Raw genomic sequence first — 27,279 nt, forward strand, 5'->3', positions numbered from 1 at the left:
TGGACTCAGTCATAATTTAGTCAGGTATTTCCCGAAGCAGCTTCCAGCACTGGGTCAAAAGAGCTTAGAGCACAGACACATTATGGGCTGTAACAGAAGTCACAGACCGAGAGCCCAACTCGTCTTCTCTGTACAGCGATAAAAACTTTCTACCCATACAACACCGGCTCTTCTGCTTCCAGAGCATTTACGCTGCCTTTGGGACCCATTTTCCCAGCAGCCCCTTGGGCTCACGGCTCGTGAGAAGGAAGGTTCTACCCTTTCCAGGACACGGAAGTCGAGCAGAACCACTTCTTAATCGAAAAGGGAGGCGGGAAAAGGGAGGGAGGGAAGGAAAGGTTGATACTGCACCACAGATTCCAATACCTGAACAGACGTTGTGGGGGTGGGACGTGGGGAGGGGGAGACAAAAGGACCTCGGGGGTCCCCTGGCAGGGTGTAATTTAAGGACTATTTGGGGGCTTCGAGCTGCCAATTGGCACTGTTTTGTCAGGAACATGGAAGGAAGGCTACGGTTTCTGAACTTGGCAGGCGTGCTACCTTCCATGGATCCAGCCCGACTCCATTGGCAAACGAGACCAGTCAAAACACACAATACTGCAGTCACAAGGAGAAAGATGGCACAGATCACCATCGCCAGTTCCGTTCTTCTTCCCAGCAAAATTCCACAGGTTCCAGGGCTGGGGGCCAGAGAGGCACGCGCCCTTCGTTGGGGCTAGAGACGGCCGACGGGTGAAGGGGGTCTGTCAAGCAGCAGCAGCAGCAAACGAGTGCCCGGCCTCTGTGACAAAAAAGGGAGTGTTGGCAACTGTCAGTTTGTAGATACTGTTCACAACCGCTGGCGAACAAACCGCCTGAGGAACAACATGCCACGTAGCCAGCTGTTCCCCTCCTTGCTCGTGCTGCAGCTTCACAAGAGGCAGCCAAGTAAAAGCTCTCTCGGGTCCATCTCAGAGGCTAAGGTGTCATCTGCGCAGGATCGAGTATCTGAGCAGAGGATTCTTCGTTTTCTTCTTCTGCAGCCTCAGCGACGGGTGGCTTCGTGGCTTCCAGGGGCACCTGGTCTGTTGGCCCAGGGAGCTGGGGAGGAAGAAAAGAAGGGAGGAGGACAATTTTAGATATATAGATATACACTTCCAAGCTGTTGGAAGTGTAAAAAGGAAAAAGGTACATATTTTCATATGTGTTGGACCTGCCCAGAGGTCAAGAAATATTGGAGTATAATTAGATTGTGGCTAGAAGAAATAACAAAACAGAAAACTGAACCCAAACCAGAACTATTTCTATTAGCCATAATAACAGAAAAATATAATAAAAAAGATAAATAGATTATGCTACATAACAGCTGCTAGGATTTCCTATGCACAATTTTGGAAGCAGGAAAATGTACCATCAGAAGATGTTATTATAAAAAAAAAAATTAGATTGTGCAGAGATAGACAGGCTAACAATGGAATTAAGAGACAAAGAAGAGTCGATATATTATGTCTGGGATGCCTGGTATGAATGGTTTAAGAATAAAAAGAAATCAAAATGGCAATTAGGTAAAGAATAAGAAACTATGTAAATACTTATATCTATATTCATATCTATCTATATTTATTTATATATTAAGCTGAAATTGTATAATGAAAGAAATGTGTATATAGAAAGATGATAAGGAAATATAAAAGTTGTCTTTATATATATTAAAAAAAATTCTAATTTATTTTAGTAGGTGCACTTCACTGGAAAAAAAAGAATTCTTTATTGGCCAAGTGTGATTGGACACACAAGGAATTTGTCTTGGTGTAAATACTCTCAGTATACATAAAACAAAAGATACATTAGTTAAGAATCAAGAATCATAACGTACAACACTTAATGTTAATCATACGGTACAATCAGCAATCAAATCATACTAGGAAACAGTCCCTATAAATCGTAAGGATACAAGCGACAAAATTACAGTCCTCCAATCACAAGTGGGAGGGGAGGGGTGATAAGGAGTGATGAGAAGATTATTTGTTTCGCAGAGATTCACAGCAGAGTCTCAACTGCTCCTTGAAAGCAAACCTGTCAATCTTATGGACATTTGGACACATGTTAGAGAAGAGGCTTAGTCTCTTGCCTGTTATAGAAATCCTTCGTGGAAATCCATCCCCCCAGCAACTTCCCTCTGGGCTGCTAAGAAAACAGGGCTGGTGCCAAGCCTTGGAAGAGGCCATTTTCATCCTAAGTGCATCTGTGCTTTCCACACTTACCAGGCTTTGCTCTGGGAAGGCACTGCCGCCCTCGGGGGCACCACCGGCTTCCTGGGCACTGCATTCCTCTGCGCTTCTCGCTCCTGGCGCTCTGGGCTCAGGCCCAGCTCCGCTCCCTGAGATAGCACTCTCTTGAACCAAGATGCCCCGTCTATCCAGCACGCTATAAAGGAGAAGCGGGAAATCAAGGAAAATACACTTTTGACAGAGAGGAGAACAGCTGAATTACCAATAAAGGAGAATATTTGTAGCTCAGGGGTTGAAATGAAGGGTCCTTGGTGCTCTCCGAGCTTGGTGGTTTTCTTGCAGATGTTTCATTACCCAACTAGGTAACATCATCAGTGTTGTTAGTAAGGGAGGAGGAGGAGGAGGAGGAGGAGGAGGAGGAGGAGGAGGAGGAGGAGGAGGAGGAGGAGGAGGAGGAGGAGGAGGAGGAGGAGGAGGAGGAGGAGGAGGAGGAGGAGGAGGAGGAGAAACTGTGGAGTCCTTGGTGCTCTCTGAGCTTGGTGGTTTTCTTGCAGACGTTTCACGATCCAAACTAGATAACATCATTGGTGCTAATCCACTGATTACTAAGATTGATGAATGCTACCTAGCTTGGGTAATGAAACATCATGACTCAGAGAGCACCAAGGACCCCTCAGCAGCTAAATTCCACCTCAGATGTGCAGGAAGGGGCCCTTCCATCAAGCCCCTCTCCACCACGAAGGCTGCACCGTTTCACACACAGGGAACAACACCAAGATACAGACTGAACCCTCACCTGGGAGGCAAAGGACCACACAGAACTTCGCAGCAATTCTTCACAATGTTACCATGGCTGTAGGGATTCTGCACACGGTTCTTCCCTGTCCAGGAGCCTTTAATCTGAAAGAGCAAGAAAGCAACCTCCAAAAATGCGGAACCAGCGATAGCATTGATCTACATGACGATGTATATCCGGATCCCGAATGAAAAGCATCTTTCAAAGTTGCTTTGGCTCCTTCCAACAGATCTCTCCTGGAACGCTTGGCACCTGCTGTTTTTCTAATTACTTTGTCCCAACGAGGTGCCTTCCTCATCCACGGAAGAGCTTTGCTCCCCCAGAGCCTGATACATCAAGTCAAAGGCTTTTTACTGCTTGCAAGTGAAAAGAAACCACTGCCCAGTGGAAGAGGCGGGCTTTCGTCTGCCTAAGGGTTCGAGAAGGCTACCTCCTGAAGCCTGTGGCTGGAATGAACTCTGGGAGGGGAAGAAACGCTGCAAATTGTACTAAAGGGACAGAAGATGGAAACGCATTTAGTCTTCACTCCAATAAGTGAAGGTTACTTTTTTTTTTTTGAATCGACATGTTTGGAAGAAAACTTATTGTGTTCTTTGGAAGGAAATCCAGGGGCTCCACAATCCATTCAAGGGAGAACGGATATTCTTTCAAGAAACTTAGTCACGCCTGTCTAGAGCAAGGCCAGACTTCTATGAAAACAGCTCTAACAAATGTTTCCAAAGAAAGAACATTATCACAGAGATTACATGTGTGTGTGTGAGTGTGAGAGAGAGAGAGAGAGAGAGAGAGAGAGAGAGAGAGAGAGACAGAGAGAGACAGAGACAGAGACAGAGACAGAGAGAGAGGCAGGAAGAGAGAGGATGAGAGAATTTAGAGGAATACATGTGCCTTTGGAAGTACTTACATCTTCATTTGTGGTCTGGTTCAAGGCTACCAGGAATGTGTGGAATCCAGTTAGGCCCACCACAGACCAAAGAGTGAAAAAGCAGATCAAAACCTCCAGAGCCGTGGAAAGGTCCATTAAGGAACACAAACTCTTTACAGAATCATTAACTTCTATCCTACCCCATTCCCCCCACACACCCACATTCACTGGAGAACAGGGCAGCACGATTTCTCTCCGGCCAAGTCAAAAAACGGCTACCGACCAGCAGAAAAGATATGTCCCTGGAGTTTCTTTCAGCGTACTCAAAAAACCGATCTTCAGGGATTCTACAAGGAAGGAAAACACGACCTATTTCATCCGCAATGATTAACCCCACCAAGAGGGAAGGCTCTTTTCCTCCCAGCCCCCACCCACCCACCCTTTCTCCCTTCCTTCCTTCCCAAGATGCCTGTCCAAAGCTTTTGGCCCAATTCCCTCCCCCCGACTACAAGCCCTACTCACTCAGGGCCACGTAGACAATGTTGAAGGAGAAGATGTAGATGGTGAGGAGAGACAAGGAAAGGATGAAGAGGTAGAAATAACGGTAGTTCCTCTTTCCCACACAGTTTCCTACCCAGGGACAGTGATGATCAAAACGCTCTGTTAAAAAAACAACAACACACACACACAGAGAGAAAATCTTGCTGCTTTTCTCTTCACTGCCGTCACAGAAACTTCGGCCAGCATGGGTAAAAGTTTCACTCTCATACCAAACCCACGCTGCAGTCCTTCTGGCTAACTATGGAACTGATTCATCCCCTCGTTTCTGAGGTGGGAGGATTGTCAAGTGGGGCAACTTTTGTCTTCAAAACTCACTTTGTTTTAAGAAGCGCACCTCCGTGATAGTGTGAAACACACAACAACCTACAAGGAGCTTTACACATTTTTATGTGTATGCTGTGTTTTCCCGAAAACAAGACCCTGTCTTATAATTTTTTTTTGCCACCCAAAAAGGCACCAGGTCTTATTTTCGGGGGACAACACCCACTGACTGACCTCACTTGTGCACTTCACGCCCAGCCTCCTTTTTCGCTGTCAGAGGCCTTCAGGAATGTCTTCTTCAGCGGCCAGCAAGACTTTCCCGAAGGTCTCTGTAGCCAATAAAAGAGCTCCGGATCGACCCAGAGCTTTGCATTCAGCTACTACAGAGGCCTTCAGGAAAGCCTTGCCAGCTGCAGAAGAAATGGGCCAGCAAGGCAGGTTTGAGGGTATGCGAGGGCTGGCTACAACTGCCCAAAGTAAGTAGTAGGGCAGCTCCACCCCCCCTGATTTTTACCCGTCCATTCCGGAGTGAGCAGGATCTTAATTAGGACTTATTTTGAGGGAAGGGCTTATATTGGGTGCACATGTAAAACTCAAGCAAGGACTAACTTTCAGGGTAGGTTGTATTTTCAGGGAAACAGGGTAGTAAAGTAAACATGGACTCTTTGGGGAATGCAGAGGGATCTGGAAACAATGTGGGACAAGGTCTACTTTATCTGAACCTGAAAACAGTAGCAGAACACAAGCTCGGATGCTCTTGATTTCAGGTATTCTCATCCTCTTATTATAGGGAAGTTCCAAATTGCTGCAGATGTAGACTCTGTGGTGGCTGACGTGGCATCGAAATTGCTAACCCCAAACGAAACCCCTGCTTTTCTTTCACTGAAAGACTAGAATTTACACTTAGAGAGAGGTCTGAAGACTGACGACCATCCGTCCTGCATCCGGTAGGTGGAGTTGCCAGGTTTTCAATCCTTTCAATCAGCAGCAAAAGGGAATGCTGACTGCTTTAGAATGTCTTAAATTCCGCAGAGCAGCTCATGGGCCATCGGAAGAAGGTACTTAGGTGCATTTTCTCAGCCTCAAAGAGAACCCTGAAGGGATTGGAGCCCAGCTCTGTCACTCACCCACACAGTTGTCGCAAATACTGCAATGTGAGGCCCGGGGTGGGCGGAAGATCTTGCAGGTATAGCAATACTTCAGCTTCACAATCTGGTTATTGATCTGGAAGTTCTTAATGCGCGGAGGTGGCCGCTGGCCGGGCGGCACCATTCCATTGGTTGCCTCTGAAATGAAAGCAGATTGTTCACTGCCTAACCTTTGCCCATCTTGCAGAAGGGGGAGGAAATGGGGGTGGGGGTGGGGAAGTAGTCTACATCCTCTGGCTGGCTGGTTTCGCCAATCGCCACCCCACGTACCTATTTCCATTTCAATGAAAGCTGCCTCATCAGGTAGGGCCCGTGGAATGACCCCTGGGTCACTGAAGCTTGTCCTCAACAGGGTTGCCATTGCAAACAGAAAGAGAATTACTGCAAAGACAGGGATAGCCGGGGAGAGGTGGATAGCAAGGTACCGGCACCTGGAATAGGAAAGAATTCCGGTCACTGACATCACACACAAAGAAGGTCGGTTCCTCTGAAGACTTACAAAGATTCTAAAAAGGGCTCCGGGCAAGAATCGAAGCACCGTGGATTTCCACCCTTTCACTAGAGGCCATATAGAAGGGAGAGTTGTTGGAGCAGTTTGTATTTCAAGAATCCTTTTTCTAAAAACAATACTTGTCCGCCCCAGTTTGTAGAGATTCTCAGTCATCCAGGTCATGGTTGTCCCAAAGGTGCTTTTTCAGGAGGTAACTGGACTTTTGAAGACGTTTCACTTCTCATCTAAGAGGATGCAGATGAGCAGCTGCCTGCAAGGAAGATAAATCCTTCCATTCCTCACTATCCTGTCAGAGCTGAAGAAGCTTCTTGGACGATAAGCGAAATGTCTTCAAAAGAAAAAAACAAAGTCCAGTTGCCTCTTGAAAAAACAACTTTGGGACAACCATGACGTGGATGACCGAGAATCTCTACAGACTTTTAGCGATACAATTTGGGATGGAAACCCTTTGAAAGGCGTGCGAGTAGGAATGGATTTCCAGAGGAAAAAATTGCAGACTACAGGAACCAGGAGCACTACTCAGCTGACCCCGAGGACAAAGATAAACCTCCAATTTCTTCAAGGTCCCTCTAAAAGGATGCAAATGTCAGCTGTCTGCAAGGAATATCAATCCTTCCATTCTCCACCCTCCAGTCAGAGCTGAAGAAGCTTCTTGGATGAGAAGCAAAACATCTTCAAAAGAAAAAACAAGAAAGTCCAGCTACCTCCTGAAAAAGCACCTCTGGGACGTCAATCCCACCTTTGCTGAAAGCTCTTGGAAATATCCCAGCAGCTTCCAGTGCAAGCTTAGAACCAAATCACATTTGTATAATGACCTTATTCTGATTTCTCCTGTGGCATTTATTGACACTCTAGGTTGGCTCTTGTTTTTAGGGAGTTGGTTTTGAACAATCATGTGCCTGTTTTGCAAATGACTTTAAAATGATTGAGGAAAAGCCCAGACAGAAATTATGCTTGTCTAGGCAGTTGATCTCATATTTCAACCAAAACAATCAGACATATTTAGTGAGTTAAAATATCTGGCACTTTAAATATTGAGAGCAGAGAATAAGAGGAATAATGAGAGAAAGAACTTCTGGCTCAAGGATTATCTATGTACTACTAAAACTTTCATGTTTATAACCTTTAACTGGGTGAAACGATGAACGACAGGGAGTGGGGGGCAAAACGTTTTCAACCATTTGTATCTCAAATGGATATTCACTGAAACAATGGCAATAAGCAACAGGTTGTCTAGTTTTATATATTTTAACTGCACAGTAGCCGTTCAGAGGGATTCCAAATGGAACATTCCCAGCACCACCACCACATCTATCTCTCCTATTTTGGATATTACATCATAAACACATACATGACACAATAAAAATGCCTGCACCACAAGGAACACATATATTTGTATATCAAATTGGCAGTCCTGCCCTTTGGGGAAAAGGCACATTGCCAAGAATAGTGTTCCATGCCAACATTTTTAATCTGGTTGATCTAAAAGTGCAGGCAGGAAGTATATTGAAACATAAACAACCTTTAAGCATTCATGGAAATCAGTTCACCTGATTTAGATAAACTTATTCACAACACAATCATTTTGATAACACCTGCTTGAAACTGAACCAACTCCGAAAGTCAAAAATATTGCTAATTTAAAAGACCCCATCGCTTAAATAGCCTAAATGAATCATCGTGATTTATTTTTAAAAAATCCTCCTATAGCTTTCAACACTTCTGGAAACAAGGTTCAAGTGTGGAACATTCTGGTTCTTTCTTTCAAAGTTCCATGTGAACCAGAAGCAAACTGAGTGTTTTGTTTGGAAGTGACACAATCAGCCAATTAACCTTGTCTCACAGGCTAAACATGCATAACAAAATCAACATTAAGTTGCTATGTACTTTCGCTCTTGTATAAGAGTCCTCAATGATATCCTTCAGAATGTCCTTTCTCACCCTGTTCTCATTACTGCTTCAAGAGGAGAAGGCCAGGATCTTATTGAAATGTTAACAAATACAAGCAAAACTATTTTAAAAAATTCAAAGTTCTCTTTATTTAGAAACACTTCCCCAGCATCACAGGTGGTTAGAACATCATGGTCTTTACCTGTCTAATTTCTTCTTGCAAACGTGGAGAACAGATTGAAGATTCACATTGAACCAATAACATGAAGTTTTCCAACTTTCACTTTCATATCAATTGATTAAATTGATATGAATTAACCTTTCTAAAAGTCCACATATAGCAATCTGCTCTATTGTCTTTTAATGCTTAAGATACGTCTTCCCAGTTTTCAAACATAACCTTTCACATATTGGGCATAGCTATTTATTTCAAATATTTTCTATCATCAATCAGGCAACTACATAAAAAGTGCTGGACAAGATCTGCGGTTACTGTACTTCCCACTTCGTGTTAGTGCTGATTCATGCCAAAGTGCAGACTGGGGTAATATTTCTCCTAGATTTCTCCGTGAACGATATTAAATATTGATATTCCATAAATATAATTTATGGAACAGTTCTACACATTCACTGTTTTGCCAGATTCTTTAACCTGGGAACAGCTAACTATACAATGACAGTTCTGATATTTGCCATTCTTTACTCAAAGTGGGAGAACAGTATATTACTCCAGGAAAATACCAATACGGTTCAGGGACTAATATCAGAAAAGTGGTACAGAGACTCAGGTTCAGTTTCCATGCATATATGCCAGACACTTCTCAAATCTGGGCATCTGAAGGTTGCTCAGGTATGAACAGCTCTTTTTATCTAACCCCACCTTCTATGATTATGCAAGAATAAAAGGAACGAGAAGAACCACTTATCATCCTGAGCCCCTTGGAGGAAAAATCAGCATAGTTTATTCAGAAGTGAAGAAGTGTTTCTGAAATTTTCTCCAAGGCAGGATTCTCTCTGCTTTCCAATTAGCATTGTTTAATTAATACAACAGTATTTGTTTTATTAAGATATAGCCCTTCTCCTCCTAGGACTCTTGACAACTCACAAGATATAAACTATCATAAAAGATAATAGTAAAATCAATAAATCGCAACTCATCACATAGCACTTAAGCTACAGAGTACTTCTTCCATAAGTTGAGTGTTTCCTTCCACCCAAAAAGGCCCATGGAAAAAGCAGTTTTGGCCGCTTTCCAAAATAAAAACAGGGGGAAAAAAACATCCTCCATCCTTCAGTATGGAGATTATTTCAAAGTAAGGGAGCTATGATGAGAAGGGCTGGTTCCCTACTTCCTACTTTAAATAACATTAATTTGCCCCCATGACCCTCCCTCACCCATAACATCTTCCTATCTTGGGAACTGGGTGGGCAAATTGTACTTTGGATCAGATGCTACCCAAAATAGCAGCAACCTGAGCCATATGGAGCTTTTGTAAGTGATCAGCAAGCACCTTGAGTTGCACCCAAGAGGTTTCTGATAACGATATACCTCCTACAGAATTGTTTACAGTAGGCATACAATTAAGAGTTTCCAAATTGCCTTCAAGGACAGTTCCATGTACAGTAAATTGCAATAATCCAAATGCAACATGACAAGGCCACGAGTTACTAATCTCTTGATCAAAAGGAGGCCACACCTCGTGCATCATCAGGTTCCTGAATATGACCTTCCTGGCTGCAATTCCCAGCTTTGATCCAAGCAGGAGTCTCCAAAAGGACACACACACATACCCCAGTCTTTCTGGACACAGTCATCCCATTGCAGGGCTAAACAAGGAGGAACTCTGAGCAAATTCTAAGTTAACAAGAGACATTAAAGTTAAGGGGCCAAATGCCATTTAATTTTCAAGGATGAGGATGAGAAGCAGATTCAGACCTGACTGTCCCTCTCTCGCCAGCAAATGCTTGAATGCTCATCAAAGGGAGTTGAAAGACACGAGTGCCAACATATAATCATTTCTGTAACAAGGCTGATCCATCACTCTATTATCTTCATGAATGTAACAGTGATAAAACCCTAAGGAACCCATTACAGATTGGTAAGAGTGATGCACTGTCGCTACAGGAGGTGGAGGTAGACAATGGCAGAATCAAGATATATAAGATTGGCCTTGGATATACCCACAAAGCACCCAGAGGACCATAAAGGATGCTAAGCTTCCATAAATCCTCTTCATGTTCAACAAGCTATCTTATTACAGAATACCAGGAGATCTAGCAGCAAAGTCTGTATCTATATGAATGTTGAAAATGAACAAATCAAAAAGGATTAGTCCAAAGCAACAGGTGAAAAATAGGCATGTCAAGAATAAATACTAGAAGTATATCTTCTTTAAAAAGCATGTAGACTTTTTTTTTTAACAAATTCTTTTGGTAGAACTCTAAACAACTGTTCCAAAAGAGGCTGTGGAAGAAGATACTACTGAAAAGACCTGTTTCTACTAACCACAACTGCAGCTGTGGATTTCAGATATGCTCAGAGCTTTAACAGAAAATATGAGAAAAGGTACTCATTAGATACTGTAGCTCCAAAGGGTGAAGAAATGGGGGATGGTGCCATACATGCCAGTTTCCTCTGGGGTCCACATTCCTTCCTAACAGATTTAGTTCCAAAAAAATAATCAAGAGCCAGTGAAGACAGCAGTCTACCAGCGTAACAGAACTAGAATTCCCTTTCATCTGCAAAAACTGACCCCTGCACATATTGGTTTTTATATAATATGTATTAAACATCCTTTTCCAGAAGTGAGTATTCCTTTGACCAACTGACCAAGTTATGAATCTGAGAAGTGAGGGAAGTGCATAAATTCCAGATAAACTCACATTTGTGTACTAAGCAGTTCCAAAAAGGGTCCCACAAATTATGCTACAAACATTATTGGCAGAAGACAACATCTTTTTATTATGCCATTTCCTAAGTTCACACTGTAAGCCATTCCTCTCAGAATATTCTCCCAAAGATGAAACACATTCTGGGAAAGAGGATCAGTAACAAATCCTCCCCAAGCCACAATAGATATAACATCTCTCTAACAAGGCAGATGCATCCAGTCTCTACTATTCAAATATCTTTGAAATCTGACACAGTATTCCACACCAGGAAAGGATCCAAGAATTTTCTTCACTTTTTACAAGGGATTAAACATTACCGTATTAAATTCCTTTATTTGATTTAGCTCTTTCAAATAAGAAACCACAAGAATGAAACCACCCTTCAAAACAAATTTCTTGACATCATTTAGCAAAATCTTTCTTTAAAAATAATGGAGATTGATTGTTAGTATGTTCTGTTCTGACCAACTTCTTTTTGAAGAATGTGTGTGGGAAGGAAAAAAATGGAAACAACTTTGTCGCTTTAATCCAAAGCGATCAGGACAAAAAAAGCATACCCACCAAATGGGCTGTGGCATGCTAGAGCAGGGATGTCAAACTCACATCACGGTAGTGTCACGTGACGTATCGGGACTTCCCCCCCCCTTTGCTAAACCGGGCGTGGGTGTGGGGCCAGCACGTTGACGCATCCGGCCCGCGGGCCAGGAGTTTGACAGTCCTGTGCTAGAGCAACTGTAAGATAACCTTGTCATTTTTATTGGCACACATTAAAAAGGAAATTCTGTTGCCTGCTCTCACAAGAAAGTACATATCTACCCATACATCACACACAAACACACACACATACTATATACATATATAAATACCTAGAGCCATACATAAATACATACATACATACATACATACATACATACATTAATCACTGTTCATTTTGAATACATAGTGGAAAGAGAAACTTGAGAGTTCACACACAAGGTTAATTCTCTATGGAACAAAAATGTGATTGCATTTAGATGTTCTCCTTTGGATACCACGAAGTCTCCTCCGAGAAGGTAACAAGGAAAACAGGTTGTAAAGAGTATGTGCAGCGTCCCAGACAATGCCACGGACTCTGCTCAAGCAGCGCTTACATCTATAAGAATGTGGGCTGCTAATGAATTCGTCTCGCAAATAAAACATGCAAGCAAGCAGGCCAATCATTGTGAACTTACTCAAAAGCAAAGAAGAGAGTGCACGTTCCCACAATGAGGAAGAGTGTCAAATAGAAGATGCCTTTCTGACGGGCCATCATAATGCGCCCGTCGCAACAGAATGTATTCCTTCCTGGCAGCTTCTCCCATTTCCGCGTCACTTTCTTCCTTGCTATCAACACAGACATGGCTGCACCTTCACCGAAGGTGGGGTAACTCGGTAATGGCCTGTCTCCACTCCGGCCACCGGGAAGCACACACCATCCTCAGCAATCCAGCCTCAGCCCCTGGAAAGGTAAGCAATAAGGAAAGGTCAACACAACTCCTCAGGAGCCACTTAAGATTAGGAAACTGATCCAAACTATTATTACTGGAAACAAATCCTTTCTGGCACACCCACATCCTACATTTAAGCTTTAGTCACCATGCAATTTCATTAAGCAAGACAAGTGCCTGACAAAGAAGGAAAGAATACCTGCCGTGATTCTTGGTATGAAAGAAACCTGCTCCATCCAGTATTGGGTCATCAATCATGACTTCCTCTGGCAAAGGAGACTAGTTTAAAACAATCCAAACTCACTTGGACCTCACTACATTCCTGACAAACCTTTCCTCTTATTCAGAGGATAAACAGAGAGAGACTAAGAACCGCAGCATTGTTCTACGGTATGCGAGGTTTGTTTTCCTCCTCCTGACATGTCAGTCTGGGCTACAGGGAGTAAAGCCCGATCCAGTCAAAATAATATTTCATCACTTACATTCCAATTGTAACCACAAAATGCTGCATGGATTTCTGGGCACTCATCACAAAGTTAACACCCTGAATTACACAGAGTATTCCAGTCTTTGGACCAAGCCCAGACATTCACACATGGCCTTAGTACTTCACTCCAAAGTTACCCAATGATCAAACCCACCTGCTTCCATACTAATCCAGTTCCAGAATGGTTAATAATCAACTCACTCCTCCTCTGTCTCTTTCTGCCCCACCTTTTCGCCTACTTGCTTTAAGCCACACAGACCGACAATTAGAATAAAGCATTTATAAACAAAAAAACAAAAACCTCCCCCCCCCCCCCCCCCAAGCTTTGGTTTTTGCAAAGTCTCCACCACCCACAGCCTCCCGACTCCCCAACCAGGATCCTGAACAAATAAAGCCAGGAATGGGCTTGATGAAGAAGCCTTCAACAGACCCACTCAGATTTGGAAGAGGCTCAAAATAACTTGGCTCTGCACAAAAACAAGTGCATGAGATCCACCTTTTTTTTTTAAAGGCTCATCTCACCAACCCTTCAAGGAAAGGAGTTTGAACCCATAGCAAAGAGCATGGGGAGAGAAAAACACTCCACTGGTTAAGAGGAAAAATACGGATTCAATTTTTAAATATATTTAAATATACTTCTATATACTTCTATATACATACAGTTACACATACACACACACATTACATACATATATACATACATATATACTACACACCACACATACATACACACACAATTATGTATGTATGTATGGTATTTAGATTTCTTTGGGTATTTTCCCACGACTTTTCGGCAGTATCTCATCTGCCATCCCGAGGCTTGTGTATTATCTAGGAAAAAATCCAATACACAAGCCTGAGGATGGCAGATGAGATTCTGCTGAAAGGTCGCTATAACTTTAAAAGCACAACTATTAAGACGTGGAAAAATACCCAAAGAAACCTAAATACCATACATATAAATACCCACAAAAACATAAGAAAACTTGTGTGTGTGTATATACACAAAAATAAACAAAAAGCTGTTCATATACGTATGTATATGATACATATGAACAGCTTTTTGTCTCATCCACCTTCTATGATTTTGCAAGAATAAAAGGAATGGGAAGAAGAACCTCAGAGAAAAACCAGCAGAGCTTATTCAGAGGTGAAGAACCGCTTCTGAAATTTTCCCAAAGGCAGGAGAGTCAAGGATCTCTCTGCTATCTATCTGTCTATCTCGTATTCTTTATGTTTCCACAGCAGGGAGAGCGAGGAGAGGTTCTTTTGTTCGCTTTGCTTTCTTTGGGGAGGGAAGGGTCTTGCTCCACGCTTGGCCTCCTTCCCCGCAAAAGCAACGCCAGGCGGGGCAATAAACACGGGGCCGGTTCAGCCTTTTTCCTCCCTTATTGGCACCCGCTCCTTTCTTCTTCTTCTTCTTCTCCTCCCTGCAGGCTGCCCCCCCACCCCCGCACAGCAGCCACGAGAGTCCCGGCCTCGCCCCCCACCCCCCCACGTTTCCCGGCAGACAAAGGCAGGACCTCGCCCCCCGACCCAGCAATAACAGCCAAGCCCACCCATCCACAGACCGAGATTTCCGTGCGCACCGCCCGGATCCCGACGATCCCCCCGCCCCCGACAGTGACCAACCAACCCTGACCTCGACACGCGTCTGGGCATTCCCACGTGCACGGCGGAAAGAGGTCCCCGGGGGTCGTCGTCTCCTCTCGCCAAAGGGAGGCCTGTCGGGCGCCGCACCCCACGTGCGGCCGGGACCAGCCACACCCCCCCGGGCGGACGAGACAGACAGGGAGGCCTGAGCGGGGTCTGAGGAGGGTCTCCACACCGCACGACCCACCCACCCACCCACCCTTGCAACTAGGCCAGAGACCGGAGCACCGCCTCTCTTCGGCTTCCTACCCCCGACCGGCGCGGCTCTCACCTGCCGCTCGGCGTTGCCGGGGCTGAGACCGAGGCCGGCTGCGGCCGAGGCCTTCCTGCTTCTGTCGCGGCGCGGTTCTGAGGAGGGGGGAGTGTGAAAGAGACTCGGATGCTTATTGGCCCAGCCGCGGCTCCGCACCGCCCTCCATCTTAGATGGGCGCTGCCATTGGCCCAGCCGCCCGTCACTCAAGCTGAAGTAAAACACCGGGCGGAGCGGTGGGGGGGGGAAGAGGAGAGGGCGAGGCTGTTTTTCTTCGGCTGGGTCCTTTGCTGCTCGGTCGGGTGGTGGGCGAGGGAAGAAAGAGGCACCGCCCGACTCGGGGGACCCTCCCGGAGACGCCAGGAGACGACTCGTTCTACAAACGGGGGCAGGATTAATAATAAAAAAATAAAAAAGGAGGTGGACTTCGTCCCCTCAGGCAGCGCCTGATGTTGTGTGGAGACTCGAACCCGCCCGCTTGGCCCCGAAGGCAGCCTTTTGATTGGTCGGGTAGCCCGTCATTTGGGAAAAGCGGCGGGGCCAGTCGTCTAGTGGGCGGGGCTGGCGGGCAAAGACCTGAAACGGAGTTGTCGATTTTTTTTTCTTCCCTCCTTGCGTCAAACTAATCAAAACGGATGGGCGGGGCCGACGTTGAATTCCTACAGTTGATTGGATCTGGGAAGCCGCGCCCCCATCACCACGGTGGCCCAGATTCTAAAGGAGGGGCGCGGTCAGCGGTAGCCCCGCCCAGCTGGCTATTAAATTGCCAGGGACCTCGCCCTGTAATCGGAATGAAGGATGGAAGAGCGAAGTCTGCATTGGAGTCCATTCCCAACGCCTGGGAATGGGCAATCGCCAATTTGCATAAAATTCAAATAATTAGCATAGGGGCGTGCCCGCACAGGGCGAGAGCGGCCCCTGGACTGTAATTCCAAATGAAGAAAGGGGAAGAGGGCGGAAGTGCTGCAAAAGTCCGGCTTCAAAGGCGGAACTGCCGGTGCGTTTTGCGGCCGAGAGGGCTCTTAACACGTGTTCTGTAGCCTGTTCGGAAAGGGAAGGTGGTTCCCGTGTTTGGCTGGCAGTGGACGAGTTTCTGTGGGTTTTTCCCCCTACATGGAGACTATGGAAGAGGAAGATCCCTCCGAGAGGGAGCTGATCCCGAGCGAGGAGGACGAGGTGGAAGAGGTGAGCTCTCCCAGAAAAGATCCCTTGGTGACTTCTCTTTATTCTCTAAGTTTGACTTTATGTAATCGTTCTCTGCACGGGATCGGATAAGTGGCAAGGATGCATTTCCACGACCGATGGCTGCCTTTGCCTGCATTGAATGCACTGGAGTGAATTGGGAAGTTCTGCAACTGTAGCATGATCGATACAATTAATGCGCTTTGAGTTAATTGGGGAACTGTGTAGAACAAGGGTCTTCAAACTTGGCAAGTTGAAGACTTGTGGGCTTCAACTCCCAGAATTCCCCAGCCAGCCAGGGCCTGACCTGGGGGTGCCCACATTGCAGCCCTGGTTAAAAGGGTCCAGCAGAGATTATACTACCTGAGACTTATCAGAAAACAACTGAATGAAAAACTGCTGGTGACCTACCGTTGCACCATAGAGAGTATCTTAACATACTGCACCTCTGTATGGTTTGCTAATTGCACAGTGGCAGATAGGACAGCACTGTAGAGGGTTAACGTCATTGCCCAGAGGATCATGGGTTGCCCTCTCCCCTCTTTGGAAGAGCTTCATAGCGCTCGCTGCCTTAAGAGAGTTCAAAACATTCTCAAAGATCCATCTCATCCTGGGAACCCTTTTTTTTTTTTTTTGAACTATTAACATCTGGCAGACAGTACAGGATAATAAAAACAAAGACCAATAGGCTGAAAAACAGCTTCTATCCCAGGGCAGTAGCTCTTTTGAATTCTGCTGTATACAGTGTTGGTGTGGTGTCAGGGGTTTCCGATTCAATGTGTGAAGGGTGAAGGATGTGTGTTTGTGTTTATTTTCATGGTCATGGTCATGATGTGCACTGAAGATGGTATTTGATTTAATTGTACAAGGTGCAATTACAGTAAAGTAAAGTAGATAGTCCTTTGGTCTAATCCAAGGGTCTTCAAACTTGGCAAGTTTAAGCCTTGTGGATTTCAACTCCCAGAATTCCTCCTCCAGTCTTGTTAGCTCAGGGATTCTGGGAGTTGAAGTCCACAAGTCTTCAAGCGGTCAAGTTTGAAAAGCCCTGCTGTAGACATTCATCCAGGTCATGGTTGTCCCAAAGGGGCTTATTCTCTGAAGATGTTTTGCTTCTCATCCCAGAAGCTTCTTCAGCTCTGACTGGATGGTGGGGAATGGAAGGATTTATATTCCTTGCAGACAGCTGGTCATTTGCATCCTTTTAGAGGGTCGTTGAGGCCACTTGGAGGTTTATCTGTGTCCTCAGCAGAGGTGGTATTCAGCAGGTTCTGACAGTTGTGGAGAACCGGTAGCGGAAATTTTGAGTAGTTCAGAGAACCAGCAAATACCACCTTTGACTGGATATTTTACAGTATCCTTCCCCTGCCACGCCCACCAAGCCATGTCCACAGAACCGGTAGTAAAAAAAATTGAATCCCACCACTGGTCCTCAGGGTCGCCTGAGTAGGGCAAATGGTTCCTATAGTCTGCAATTTTTTATTCTACAAATCCATTCCAACTCCCATACCATTCAAAGGGTGTTCATCCCAAATCGTATAGCTAAAAGCTGCTGTTTTTTCTTTTGAAGACATTTCACTTCTCATCCAAGTTTTGACTGGACAGTGGGGAACGGACGGACCGGCTGAATCCCACCCCTGTGTTCATGCCTTATTTTACTGTGACAGAGAGAGAGTCAGAAACCAATGCTTCTTTTCCTTCCTCACTTCTCTTCCCCCTTTTCCTCCCCACTGCTTTTCTATTTATTTTTTGTATTTTGCAATATTTTATAACTCGATAAAATGTTAAGCTGAGTTCTTGCTCATTGGGAGTCAATTTTGTTCCCCAGGTGGATGAGGAAGGGGCAGCCAAGAAGCACCGGCAACTGGTAGACGCCCTCACTGCCTTGGTTGGTGGGAAGAGGTAAGAGAAAAAGTCCTTGGAGAGGGAGAACAAGCCATCCTCAAAGGTTACTATGCCATCCTTTCCCACTAACAAGTTGGTTACTGTTGTTGCTGCAGGCGGCGGAAGGTCGAACGTACTGAGGCTAGTGCACAGATTTCAGAATTCGATGTGGGTGGCGAAGGTAAGAATTTTTTCCACCGGCTTCTCGCTGTTAAGTCCATACGACATCTTTTGATTATGTGCTATCGCTTTTGACTCCTTGGGATCACACAGTAAACATTTTACTCCACAACAGTCTATAGGTAGTCCTCGTCTTATGACCACAATTGAGCCCAAAAGTTTATGTTGGCTTAAGGGAGACATTTGTTTAGTGAGTTTTGCCCCATTTTACGAGCCTTCTTGCCACTGTTGCTAAGTGAATCATTGCAGTTGATAGCAATAGCAATGGCACTTGGACCTATATACCGCTTCGCAGTGCTTTTACAGCCCTCTTTAAGCAGTTTACAGAGTCAGCATATTACCCCCAACAATCTGGCTCTTCATTTTACCCACCTTGGAAGGATGAGTCAAACCTTGAGCCAGTCAAGATCAAACTGCTGGCAGTGGGCAGAATTAGCCTGCAACACTGCATTCTAACCACTAGGAAGGAAGGCAGGAAGGAAGGGCAATAGCAATAGCCCTTAGACTTAGATACCACTTCACAGTGCTTTCCAGCCCTCTCTAAGCGAGTCAGCCTCTTGCCCCCAACAATCTGGGTCCTCATTTTACCAATCTCAGAAGGATGGAAGACTGAGCCAACCTCGAGCCTGGTGGGATTCGAACTGCCAAATTGCAGCCAGCTGGCAGTCAGCAGAAGTAGCCTGCAGTCCTGCACTCTAACCACTGCGCCACGGAGGCTCATAAAAGACTGATAAAAGTTACTAGCCTGATTGTTGAGTGAATCTGGCTTCTCCATTGACTTCGCTTGTCAGAAGGTTGCAAAAAGGGATCACATGGTCTTAAGGCAGTGGTGGGATTCCAATAATTTAACAACCGGTTCCCTGCCCTAACGATTTCTTCCAACAACCAGTTTGACAAACTGCACAGAAAGTTAACCGGTTCTCCCGAACTGCTCCGAACTGGCTGAATCCCACCGCTGATCTTGGGACATACCGACGGTCATAACGTATGAATCGCTTTGCCAACCGTCTTAATTTTGATCACACGGTTGTGGGAGTGCTTCAAAGGCTGTAACGGTGAAAATTGTGCGTAGAATAACAATGTGGGCTTCAACCTTCCCGACTCGGAGATATCCTTGCCTTTTGCAGGCGCCGGTGAGAAAGTCCAGCTCTCGGAGCTGCTGCAACCGGTTTCTGCGGTGCCAGCTCTGCGCCCTGTTCAAAAACAGCTGAAAAAAGCCCAGCAGAAAAAACCAACTGAAATCCCACTGAGTAAGGAAGAGACGGAACGGGTAAGTTCAGAAGGAAGGGATTGGGCAGTATTATTTAGTTGGAGTATCTGTTGTTGGTAGGAATTTGCATTCTGCGTTGATGGCTTCATCCGTAGGTTCGTATAGGAAACTTCTAAAGAGATTTTTTTTTTTTTTTGCATGCTGTAGAAATGGTGACCACATTTAAACAGATTCTACCCTTTCTCGCTGCTCTCTAAAAAGCCTTTATTGGACTAGCATCTGCGCTGAAATTGTGACTGTCCTTCCCATTGCATCATTTATTAATTTATCTCAGTTGTTATTTATTACTAGCTCTATACCCATGCTTTGCTACGAAACGATGTGATCGGGCTTAGTTTTTGAGGTGGAAAATAAGGGGGGGAAAATTGTGTCTCTGCCTACCATCATCCATTGATATTCATCTGGCTAGCGTCCTGTCAGTGTGTGAGAGAATTGAGGGCTATTTGGAAACTGAAATATGGAAACTGAAACAGTATTTGCTGTATGAGCAAGAAGAAGACAGGAAGGAGCCTGGGCGTTGCTGAGCTCAACTATTCTGTACTAAAGCTGGTTGCTGCTGTGAAACAAATTGAAAGTGAAACTCCTCTGCTTGTGTTTTGCATTTGGAACAGATTTCTTTTCAGGTGGGGAGGGGGAGTAGAACTCCTTAGCATCAGAGCATGTTAATAATAGTAATATAGGAAATACTAATGCTCTGATGGTCATTTCGAAAAATCCTTTCTTAGTGAACACCTAGAAGCCAAGAGGAACATATGTGCCAAATGTCAAGTTTGTAGGCTTTACGGTTGTGGAGATTTTGTGATGATGCACGAGTGGTATTTTGCTTTTATATAGAGAGATTTTATATTTTATACTAGAATTTTTAATTGTATATTTACTGAGTGTTTTTATTTGTACTGGTCTCTGGTCTATGACTGTTATAAACTCCTAATTTATCTCATATTTGAAGACCATCCATTACCCTCGCAGAGTGTACTCTGGGCAGTGTACACATAGGTTAAGAAAAACCTAAAAACTGTGAATAAATATTATAAAACTAAAACTATATTAAAAAAAATAAAACAAAAACAAGAATCAAACAACTAAAATTCAGAATTAACAAAAAGGCCGTAAAAACGCCTTTTGGTCTGTAACGGCTTTTTTGCAATTGATCGTTGCCCCTTGTAACGTCTCCTTCATGGGATGCTTTGACAATTGGAGCCCACGGTTTGTCCGCAGGTGGTCAGGGAAGCCGCTTACACTCAGACAGCCGAAGCCTTGAACAAATGGGATCCCGTCGTGAAGCAGAACCGGAGGGCTGAGCAGTTGGTCTTCCCACTGCAGCAGGAGAGCGTGAGCATTTTGCCCATTGAGGAAGTGATGTCAGGTTGGCAGGTGAGTGTTATTTGGACCCGATGATGATTAAAGTTGGCCAGTCCCAGCTGAAGCAATGTGATCATTCCCCTAAGACAGGGGTGTCAAACTCGAGAGTTCATTGAGAGCCACATCAGATTTGACCACCAAGATGGTCCCCGCTGTTGTGTAGATTGCCTTCAACAATAGTAGCCACCTTTCATGGCTTCTTCAACCTCCCTCAAACCGAGCCTGAACTTACGCACTTTATGTCCTCCATGCTCATTTTGCAGGCACGGACTCCCTTGGAGCAAGAGATCTTCAGCCTTCTCCACAAAGCCCAGCAGCCGGTGAAGGATCCGCTTTTGACCCCCCAGGAAAAAGTCTCGTTGAAAGCCATGAGCCTGGAAGAGGTAAACCTTGATCTGGCTGAGCCCCTCCCACCCTCCACCTTGCCTGCCCTGTCACTCTGTGACTCTGTGCGGGGACCTAACGGAACGTCTAGCCAGTTCTTCTCTGCTTCTTCCGTGCATCCCAGGCTAAGCTGCGCAGAATGGAGCTCCAGAGAGCCCGGGCCTTACAGTCCTACTACGAAGCAAAAGCCCGACGAGAAGGGAAGATTAAGAGTAAAAAGTAAGGAGGGTTGGAATGCCCCGGGTGGGAAGGGGTTGGAAGGTCAGGAGTGAGGGCTTCCCTTGAATGGGGCAAATGGAATAGGAATAAGAAGAATGGAATGGAATACAAGAATAGAATAGAATGGAATGGAATGGAATAGAATAAGGAATGGAATGGAATAGAATAGAATATTGGATAGAATAGAATAGAATATTGGATAGAATAATAAAGTAGAATATAGTATAGTACAGTACAATACAATAAGGAATAGAATAGAACGGAATATAATATTAGAGTAGAATAGAATTTGGAATATAATATAGTAGAGTAGGGGATGGGATGGAATAGAATAGAATAGAATATTGGATAGAATATAATAAAGTAGAATACAGTATAGTACAGTACAATACAATAAGGAATAGAATAGAAAGGAATATATGAGTAGAATAGAATTAGGAATATAATATAATAGAGTATATAATAGAGTAGAGTAGGGAATAGGATGGGATGGAATAGAAATAGAAATAGAATAGAATAGAATAGAATAGAATAGAATAGAATAGAATAGAATAATAAAGGAGAGGAGAGAAAATAGGAAATAAAAATTGAGAATAGAATAGAGAAAATATAGAAAATAGAATAGAAAATAGAATAGAGGAGATGAGAAAAAATAGAATAGAATAGAGGAAATAGAAAATAAAAATAGCAAATAGAATAGAGAAAATAGAAAATATAGAGGAGAGGAGAGAAAATAGAATAGAATAGAAATAGAATAGAACAGAAAAAATAGGTGGAGAGAAAATAGGAAATAAAAATAGAATAGAATAGAGAAAATAGAATAAAGAAAATAGAAAATATAGAGGAGAGGAGAGAAAATAGAAGAATAGAATACAATAACAGGATAGTAATAAGACTAGTAATAAGAACGGAATGGGGGTGTAATATGGAAACCTCCAGAGGACGAAGGCTCCTTGGCTCTCCTTCAGTGCTTTGTCCCCTTGGCTTGCGTTGCCTTCCTTGAATCCAGAAGTGGCGGCAACTCTTCCGTCACAGCTGGGTTGGTTGCATCCATGGCATTCCTCTCCTTCTCACCCCAAGGTTCCACAAAATACTTAGGAAGGGGAAGAGTCGGAAGGTCCTGCAGGAGTTTGAGACGCTGCGGAAATGCAACCCGGAGGCTGCCCTGGAGCAGCTGGAGAAGATTGAGAAAGCACGGATTGAGGTCAGGCTGGTCTTCTTCTGAATGAAGCTGAAATGAGGCCTCTCTGCTTCGAGATAAAGATACAAGCAATTCTTGGTTTCGGGGACATCAATGCTCTGATGCGCTGACCTTCCTGTCTGTCTGTCTACAGGAGCGGATGAGCCTCAAACACCAGAATAAGGGCAGATGGGCCAAGTCAACTGTCATTATGGCCAAGTATGACCTCCAGGTGAGAGTCCATTGGAGCAGGTTTCATCTGAACCTATTGAGATGTTAAGTTGTGGTGGCGCAGTGGTTAGAATGCAGTACTGCAGGCTAATTCTGCTGACGGCTGACTGCCTGCAGTTTGGCAGTTCAATTCTGACTGGCTCAAGGTTGACTCCGCCTTCCATCCTTTTGAGGACCCAAATTGTTGGGGGCCATATGCCGATTCTGTAAACTGCTTAGAAAGGGCTGTAAAGCACTGTGAAATGGTATATAAATCTAAGTGCTATTGCTATTCCTCCCTCCCTTCCTCTTATTCCCTTTCTTATTCTCCTTCCTGTGGTTAGAATGCAGTATTGCATGCTGACTCTACCGAAAGCCAGGAGTTCAATCTTGACCATCTCTAGGTTGACTCAGCCTTCCATGAAGCAGTATATAAGTCTAAGTGCTATTGCTATTGTCCCTTCCTTCCTTCCTTCCTTCCTTCCTTCCTTCCTTCCTTCCTTCCTTCCTTCCTTCCTTCCTTCCTTCCTTCCTTCCTTCCTTCCTTCCTTCCTTCCCAGTGGTTAGAATACAGTTTTGCAGGCCGACTCTGCTCATTGCCAGCATTTCAATCTTGACCAGCTCAAGGTTGACTCAGCTTTCCATCCTTCCAAGGTTGGTAAAATGAGGACCCAAATTGTTGGGGGCAAGAGGCTGACTCTATAAACCACTTAGAGAGGGTTGCAAAACACTATGAAGTGGTATATAAGTGCTATTGCTATTTAATGTAGTCAGTCCCAGTAGTTCTACGTTCATCTCAAGAAAGAGGTGAAACCCCATTCTAAAGGAGAAAATTGTAAGGAAATTGTGCATACTGGTTCATTCATTAATGTCTGCTTTTTGCAGGAATTTCTGACTTCGAAGGTTTTTGGAATACCAGATGCCAAAAGTGGCTTCTCCATAAGTTTTACTGTTTAACACCTCATCCCTAGTAGATACCGAGCCAAAAACATGCTTTATAAATTACAAGTTGGCCTAGCATATCAGCTAGGATACATTATTGTCATCCTGCACAACTTGCGTTTTGCCTCTTGTTCCTTTTTTTTGTTCCTGGTTTGGATTGGTGATCTCTGAAAATTTAGATAAAAGCAATGAAGTCAAAGTGAGACCTGCTTTGTGTTCATCTAACTATATATATATATATATTTGGCTGCTACGTGGTGATTTCTGCCTTTTTTTATTTCCCAGGCTAGGCAAGCCATGCAAGAACAGCTGGCTCAGAACAAAGAACTAACCAAGAAGGTCTGTCCTGCCTCAGAAAGCGAAGAGGAAGACGTAGGAGACAACCCTGAAGCTGAGAAAGATCTTGTTCCAGATGTCGTCAATGAGAGGCATGTCGGAATGGCTTCTGGCAACCCCTGGATGTTAGGAAGAAGCCCTGAAGAGTCCAAGGAGAAGCTAAATCTCCCAGCAGAAGACAGCGGAGAGAGTGAGGGAGAAGAAGAAGAAGAACCACTCATGGCCAACGAGAAGGACCCGTCTCGAGATTCTGACGGACGGTGGCAGAGCCTGAAATGTCAAGAAGACAGGGCTGGGTTTCAAGGTGAGCTGCCAAAGTATCCAGAAAAAGGTTTAGTCATATCTCTGGGGTTCTCTGTAGGTCAGGAGTCTCCAAACTGTGCAACTTTAAGATTTAGGGACTCCAACTCCCAGAATTCCTCAGCCATGCTCCATCAAATTTGTACCTGGGCTAGAGAATCTGTGGGCCTCCAGATATTAGTGAACTAAGGTTTTTATCAGGTTGGCCTTGAGTGAGGAATGTTAGACGACAAGTGGAAACCTTCAGATTCCCCTTCACTGATAACTGGTGTACTCTTCAGCGTGGTTTGCATGTTGTATGACCCCCCCGCTAGTTTTCCTGCACAACCTGAGCCAACTGGGTTGCTATAGAGAACCATAAATCGGGTATTTTGGCTGACTTTGCATGGCGCAAGTAGGCTAGGATGTAGTTGGCTGGTTTGGGGTTTTGAGTGTCTGCACAACCAGGTAGTGTACTTGGGTCAGCCTTACGAGGTAATCTAGACAAGCCGCATGAAGTATGTCTGCTCTGTTGCCTGAGGTTACATTAACAGAATCTTGCAGGTTTGAAAGTATATTTTTCCCCTCGCCTCTGCAGCCTGAGACACTAAAGAGGATCCCTGCTGAGATGTTGGCCGTGTTCCCATTCCTTCTGTGGGCTCAGCTGCCTCTTATCTGACCATTGTGTAGTCTGCAGCTCTTCCCTTCCGTCTCCCAAGGTCATTCCTACACACCATCATGAACCATACTAGATGAACCCAATACAATCGGAGTGATTTGGGCTAGTCAAGGGTGTTTGTCATGCAAACATAAGCGATGTTATCCTAGCACAGGGGTGTCAAACTGAAGGCCCCCGGGGACCCGGATGCGGCCTGTGCGGGTGCTTAAAACTGGTCCGCTGGGCCACCTTGCAAACAGCAAAGAACCAGCCCACAGTGTCCCTGCCATCGAAATGGAGGTCAGTTTTCACTGGCAGAGGGCTGCAGGAGGCTGTTGCAGCTGAAAACGGCCTGGGGGAGCATGTGAGGCCCACCTGGGCTCCGTTTTCACTGGCAAAGGGCTGCAAGAGGGCGTTGTGGCCCAAAACGGAGCTTGGGAGCCCGTTTTCTCTGGCAGCGTGCTCAGGTGCCCCCGACACAAGTGATGTCGAGCTGGCCACGCCCCCCCCCCGCAGTCCCTGAGATCAAACACAACCCTGATGCTTCCCTCAATGAAATTTGAGTTGGATACCCCTGTCCTAGCACACGTGTGAACCTACCTGAAATGAGAGTTCTGCCTTAGTCCGCGCTGGCAGCCTTGCACCGTGCATACTACCTTGATTCTTCTGGCGCAGAACCTGGCAGAGAAGAGGTGCCACCGGAGGCTCCGCCCAGCCCCCCATCAGGGGACCAGCCCTTCCTGAGCGAGAAGCTGAAACGGATCCGCACCCTGGAGGACCTGGAGGAGGGCCTGGAGCCAGAAGACACTCCACAAGCAGACGAGATGCTGCCCCCCAAAGAGACCCCGCCCGCCCAGCCGGCGAGTGCCGAGTCCCTGCCCCAGCCCCCGATCAGCAAGTCCAGGAAGTCAGCCAAGCAACAGGCCCTGATTGATCTCAAGGCGGTTCTTGCTGGAGCACCGTGTGCCATGCAGTGCCCGCTTGTGCCCGCTGCTGTGCAGGAGGAGGTGAGTGTCAGTGGGGTAGGAGGGCAGCCTATTCAGGTGGAGGGCAGGACGAAGGCACCGCCATTGGGTATTTTCCAAGGAAGGAGAATATTTGCAGCTCAGGGTTGACATGAAGGGGCCCTTGGCACTCTCCAAGCTTGCTTGTTCCCTTGCAGACGTTTCATGGCTCATCTAGGTAACGCCATCAGTGCTAGAATAAAGTGGGGTGTGTGGAGAGGAGGAGGAAGAGGAGAATTGCAGGGTCCTTGCTGCTCTCTGAGCTCGGTTGTTTTCTTGCAGACGTTTCATGACCCATCTAGGTAGCGCCATCCGTGCTAGTGATCTTATCTCCTCTTAGCACTAATGATGTTACCCCCCAACCCTCCTCCTCCTCTGTACACGCCCCACTTTATTCTAACACTGATGACGTTACCTAGATGGGTCATGAAACAAGCTTGCAGCAGTGGCAGATATCTGCAGCGGAGGGTGAAGAGCTGTTCTGTCAGCTTGTGGTTTCATCACCAAACTTAGATAACATCTTCAGCGGAGTTTAGAGGATGTCATACCTAACACACCCACCCCTGGAGCCCTTGTAAGCGAAAGAACACCGACACGGACATCCCCTAAACTCCGCTGAAGATGTTACCCAGCCTGGTGACGAAACATTTTGCAACCAAGCCACAAGCTCGGAAACGAACGAAGGAATTTTCATCCTCAAAACAAGCGAGCTCAGGGAGCCCCAGGTTATTTTCCTGGTGGGCTTAATGCTCTCTCCCTCCGTTATCTCCACCACGGTCCTGTAGAGTAGGCTGAACTGAAGAGAGCAGGACTTGACACTCCTGACTGAACTGATCTGACTAGTGGCAGGAAGCAACCAAGAGCCCCCAGTGGATGTTGGCTTGGGTCTAGCAACTGGGGCCTAAGCTCAGTTGAAACTGGTCAGAATGGGCTTCAGCAGTTCCTCCATACGAACTGCCCCTTTCACTCATTCCAAGGTTGAGCCCAGATCACATTAACCTAAATTAGAAAGACAAGAGAGGTCATGGCCTGTTACGAGATTAAGCCGGCGGCTCCCCTGGGCTTCTTTCGTGTGGAAGAAACTGAGATAATGCTTTTGTTCTTGAACTGGCCACACGTCTCTCAGTTTCTCCTAGCTGTGGACGCTCTACTTTGTGGTGCATTAAGGACAGGCTCAAGGGACGCGGTGGCTCAGCGGCTA

The 27,279-nt window shown here is 45.4% G+C and overlaps 2 protein-coding genes across 3 annotated transcripts in view; one reads left to right on the forward strand and one right to left on the reverse strand.

Moving 5' to 3' along the window:
• Positions 1-15,471, reverse strand: ZDHHC9 (zDHHC palmitoyltransferase 9). Of its 2 annotated transcripts, none has more exons than XM_087972380.1 (10): positions 15,012-15,471; positions 12,346-12,611; positions 6,112-6,272; positions 5,821-5,979; positions 4,394-4,531; positions 4,170-4,218; positions 3,911-4,013; positions 3,007-3,110; positions 2,244-2,406; positions 1-1,080 (listed from the first exon to the last, which is right to left on the reverse strand). In XM_087972380.1, exons 2-10 carry the CDS (start codon positions 12,510-12,512, stop codon positions 958-960), a joined length of 1,167 nt encoding a protein of 388 aa, XP_087828506.1. In that variant the 5' UTR covers positions 12,513-12,611; positions 15,012-15,471; the 3' UTR covers positions 1-957. The 2 variants fall into 2 exon arrangements, with proteins under 2 accessions (XP_087828506.1, XP_087828507.1); XM_087972381.1 differs by having other exon boundaries at positions 4,394-4,501; positions 15,012-15,452.
• Positions 15,268-27,279, forward strand: part of UTP14A (UTP14A small subunit processome component) — an 18,744-nt gene continuing 6,732 nt past the window's right edge. The window contains exons 1-11 of the mRNA XM_026674731.2: positions 15,268-16,176; positions 17,999-18,072; positions 18,171-18,235; positions 19,362-19,504; positions 20,723-20,878; positions 21,130-21,249; positions 21,375-21,469; positions 22,550-22,673; positions 22,804-22,881; positions 24,087-24,441; positions 25,750-26,081. Of these exons, the coding sequence (XP_026530516.2) occupies positions 16,105-16,176; positions 17,999-18,072; positions 18,171-18,235; positions 19,362-19,504; positions 20,723-20,878; positions 21,130-21,249; positions 21,375-21,469; positions 22,550-22,673; positions 22,804-22,881; positions 24,087-24,441; positions 25,750-26,081 (1,614 nt within the window). The 5' untranslated portion in view covers positions 15,268-16,104. The remainder of the gene's footprint in view (positions 16,177-17,998; positions 18,073-18,170; positions 18,236-19,361; positions 19,505-20,722; positions 20,879-21,129; positions 21,250-21,374; positions 21,470-22,549; positions 22,674-22,803; positions 22,882-24,086; positions 24,442-25,749; positions 26,082-27,279) is intronic.

The sequence above is a fragment of the Notechis scutatus genome, chromosome 10, assembly GCF_049901735.1.
Source record: "Notechis scutatus isolate UNSWTSFEM ecotype Mainland chromosome 10, rNotScu1.2, whole genome shotgun sequence".
In the NCBI taxonomy this organism is placed as follows: domain Eukaryota; kingdom Metazoa; phylum Chordata; class Lepidosauria; order Squamata; family Elapidae; genus Notechis; species Notechis scutatus.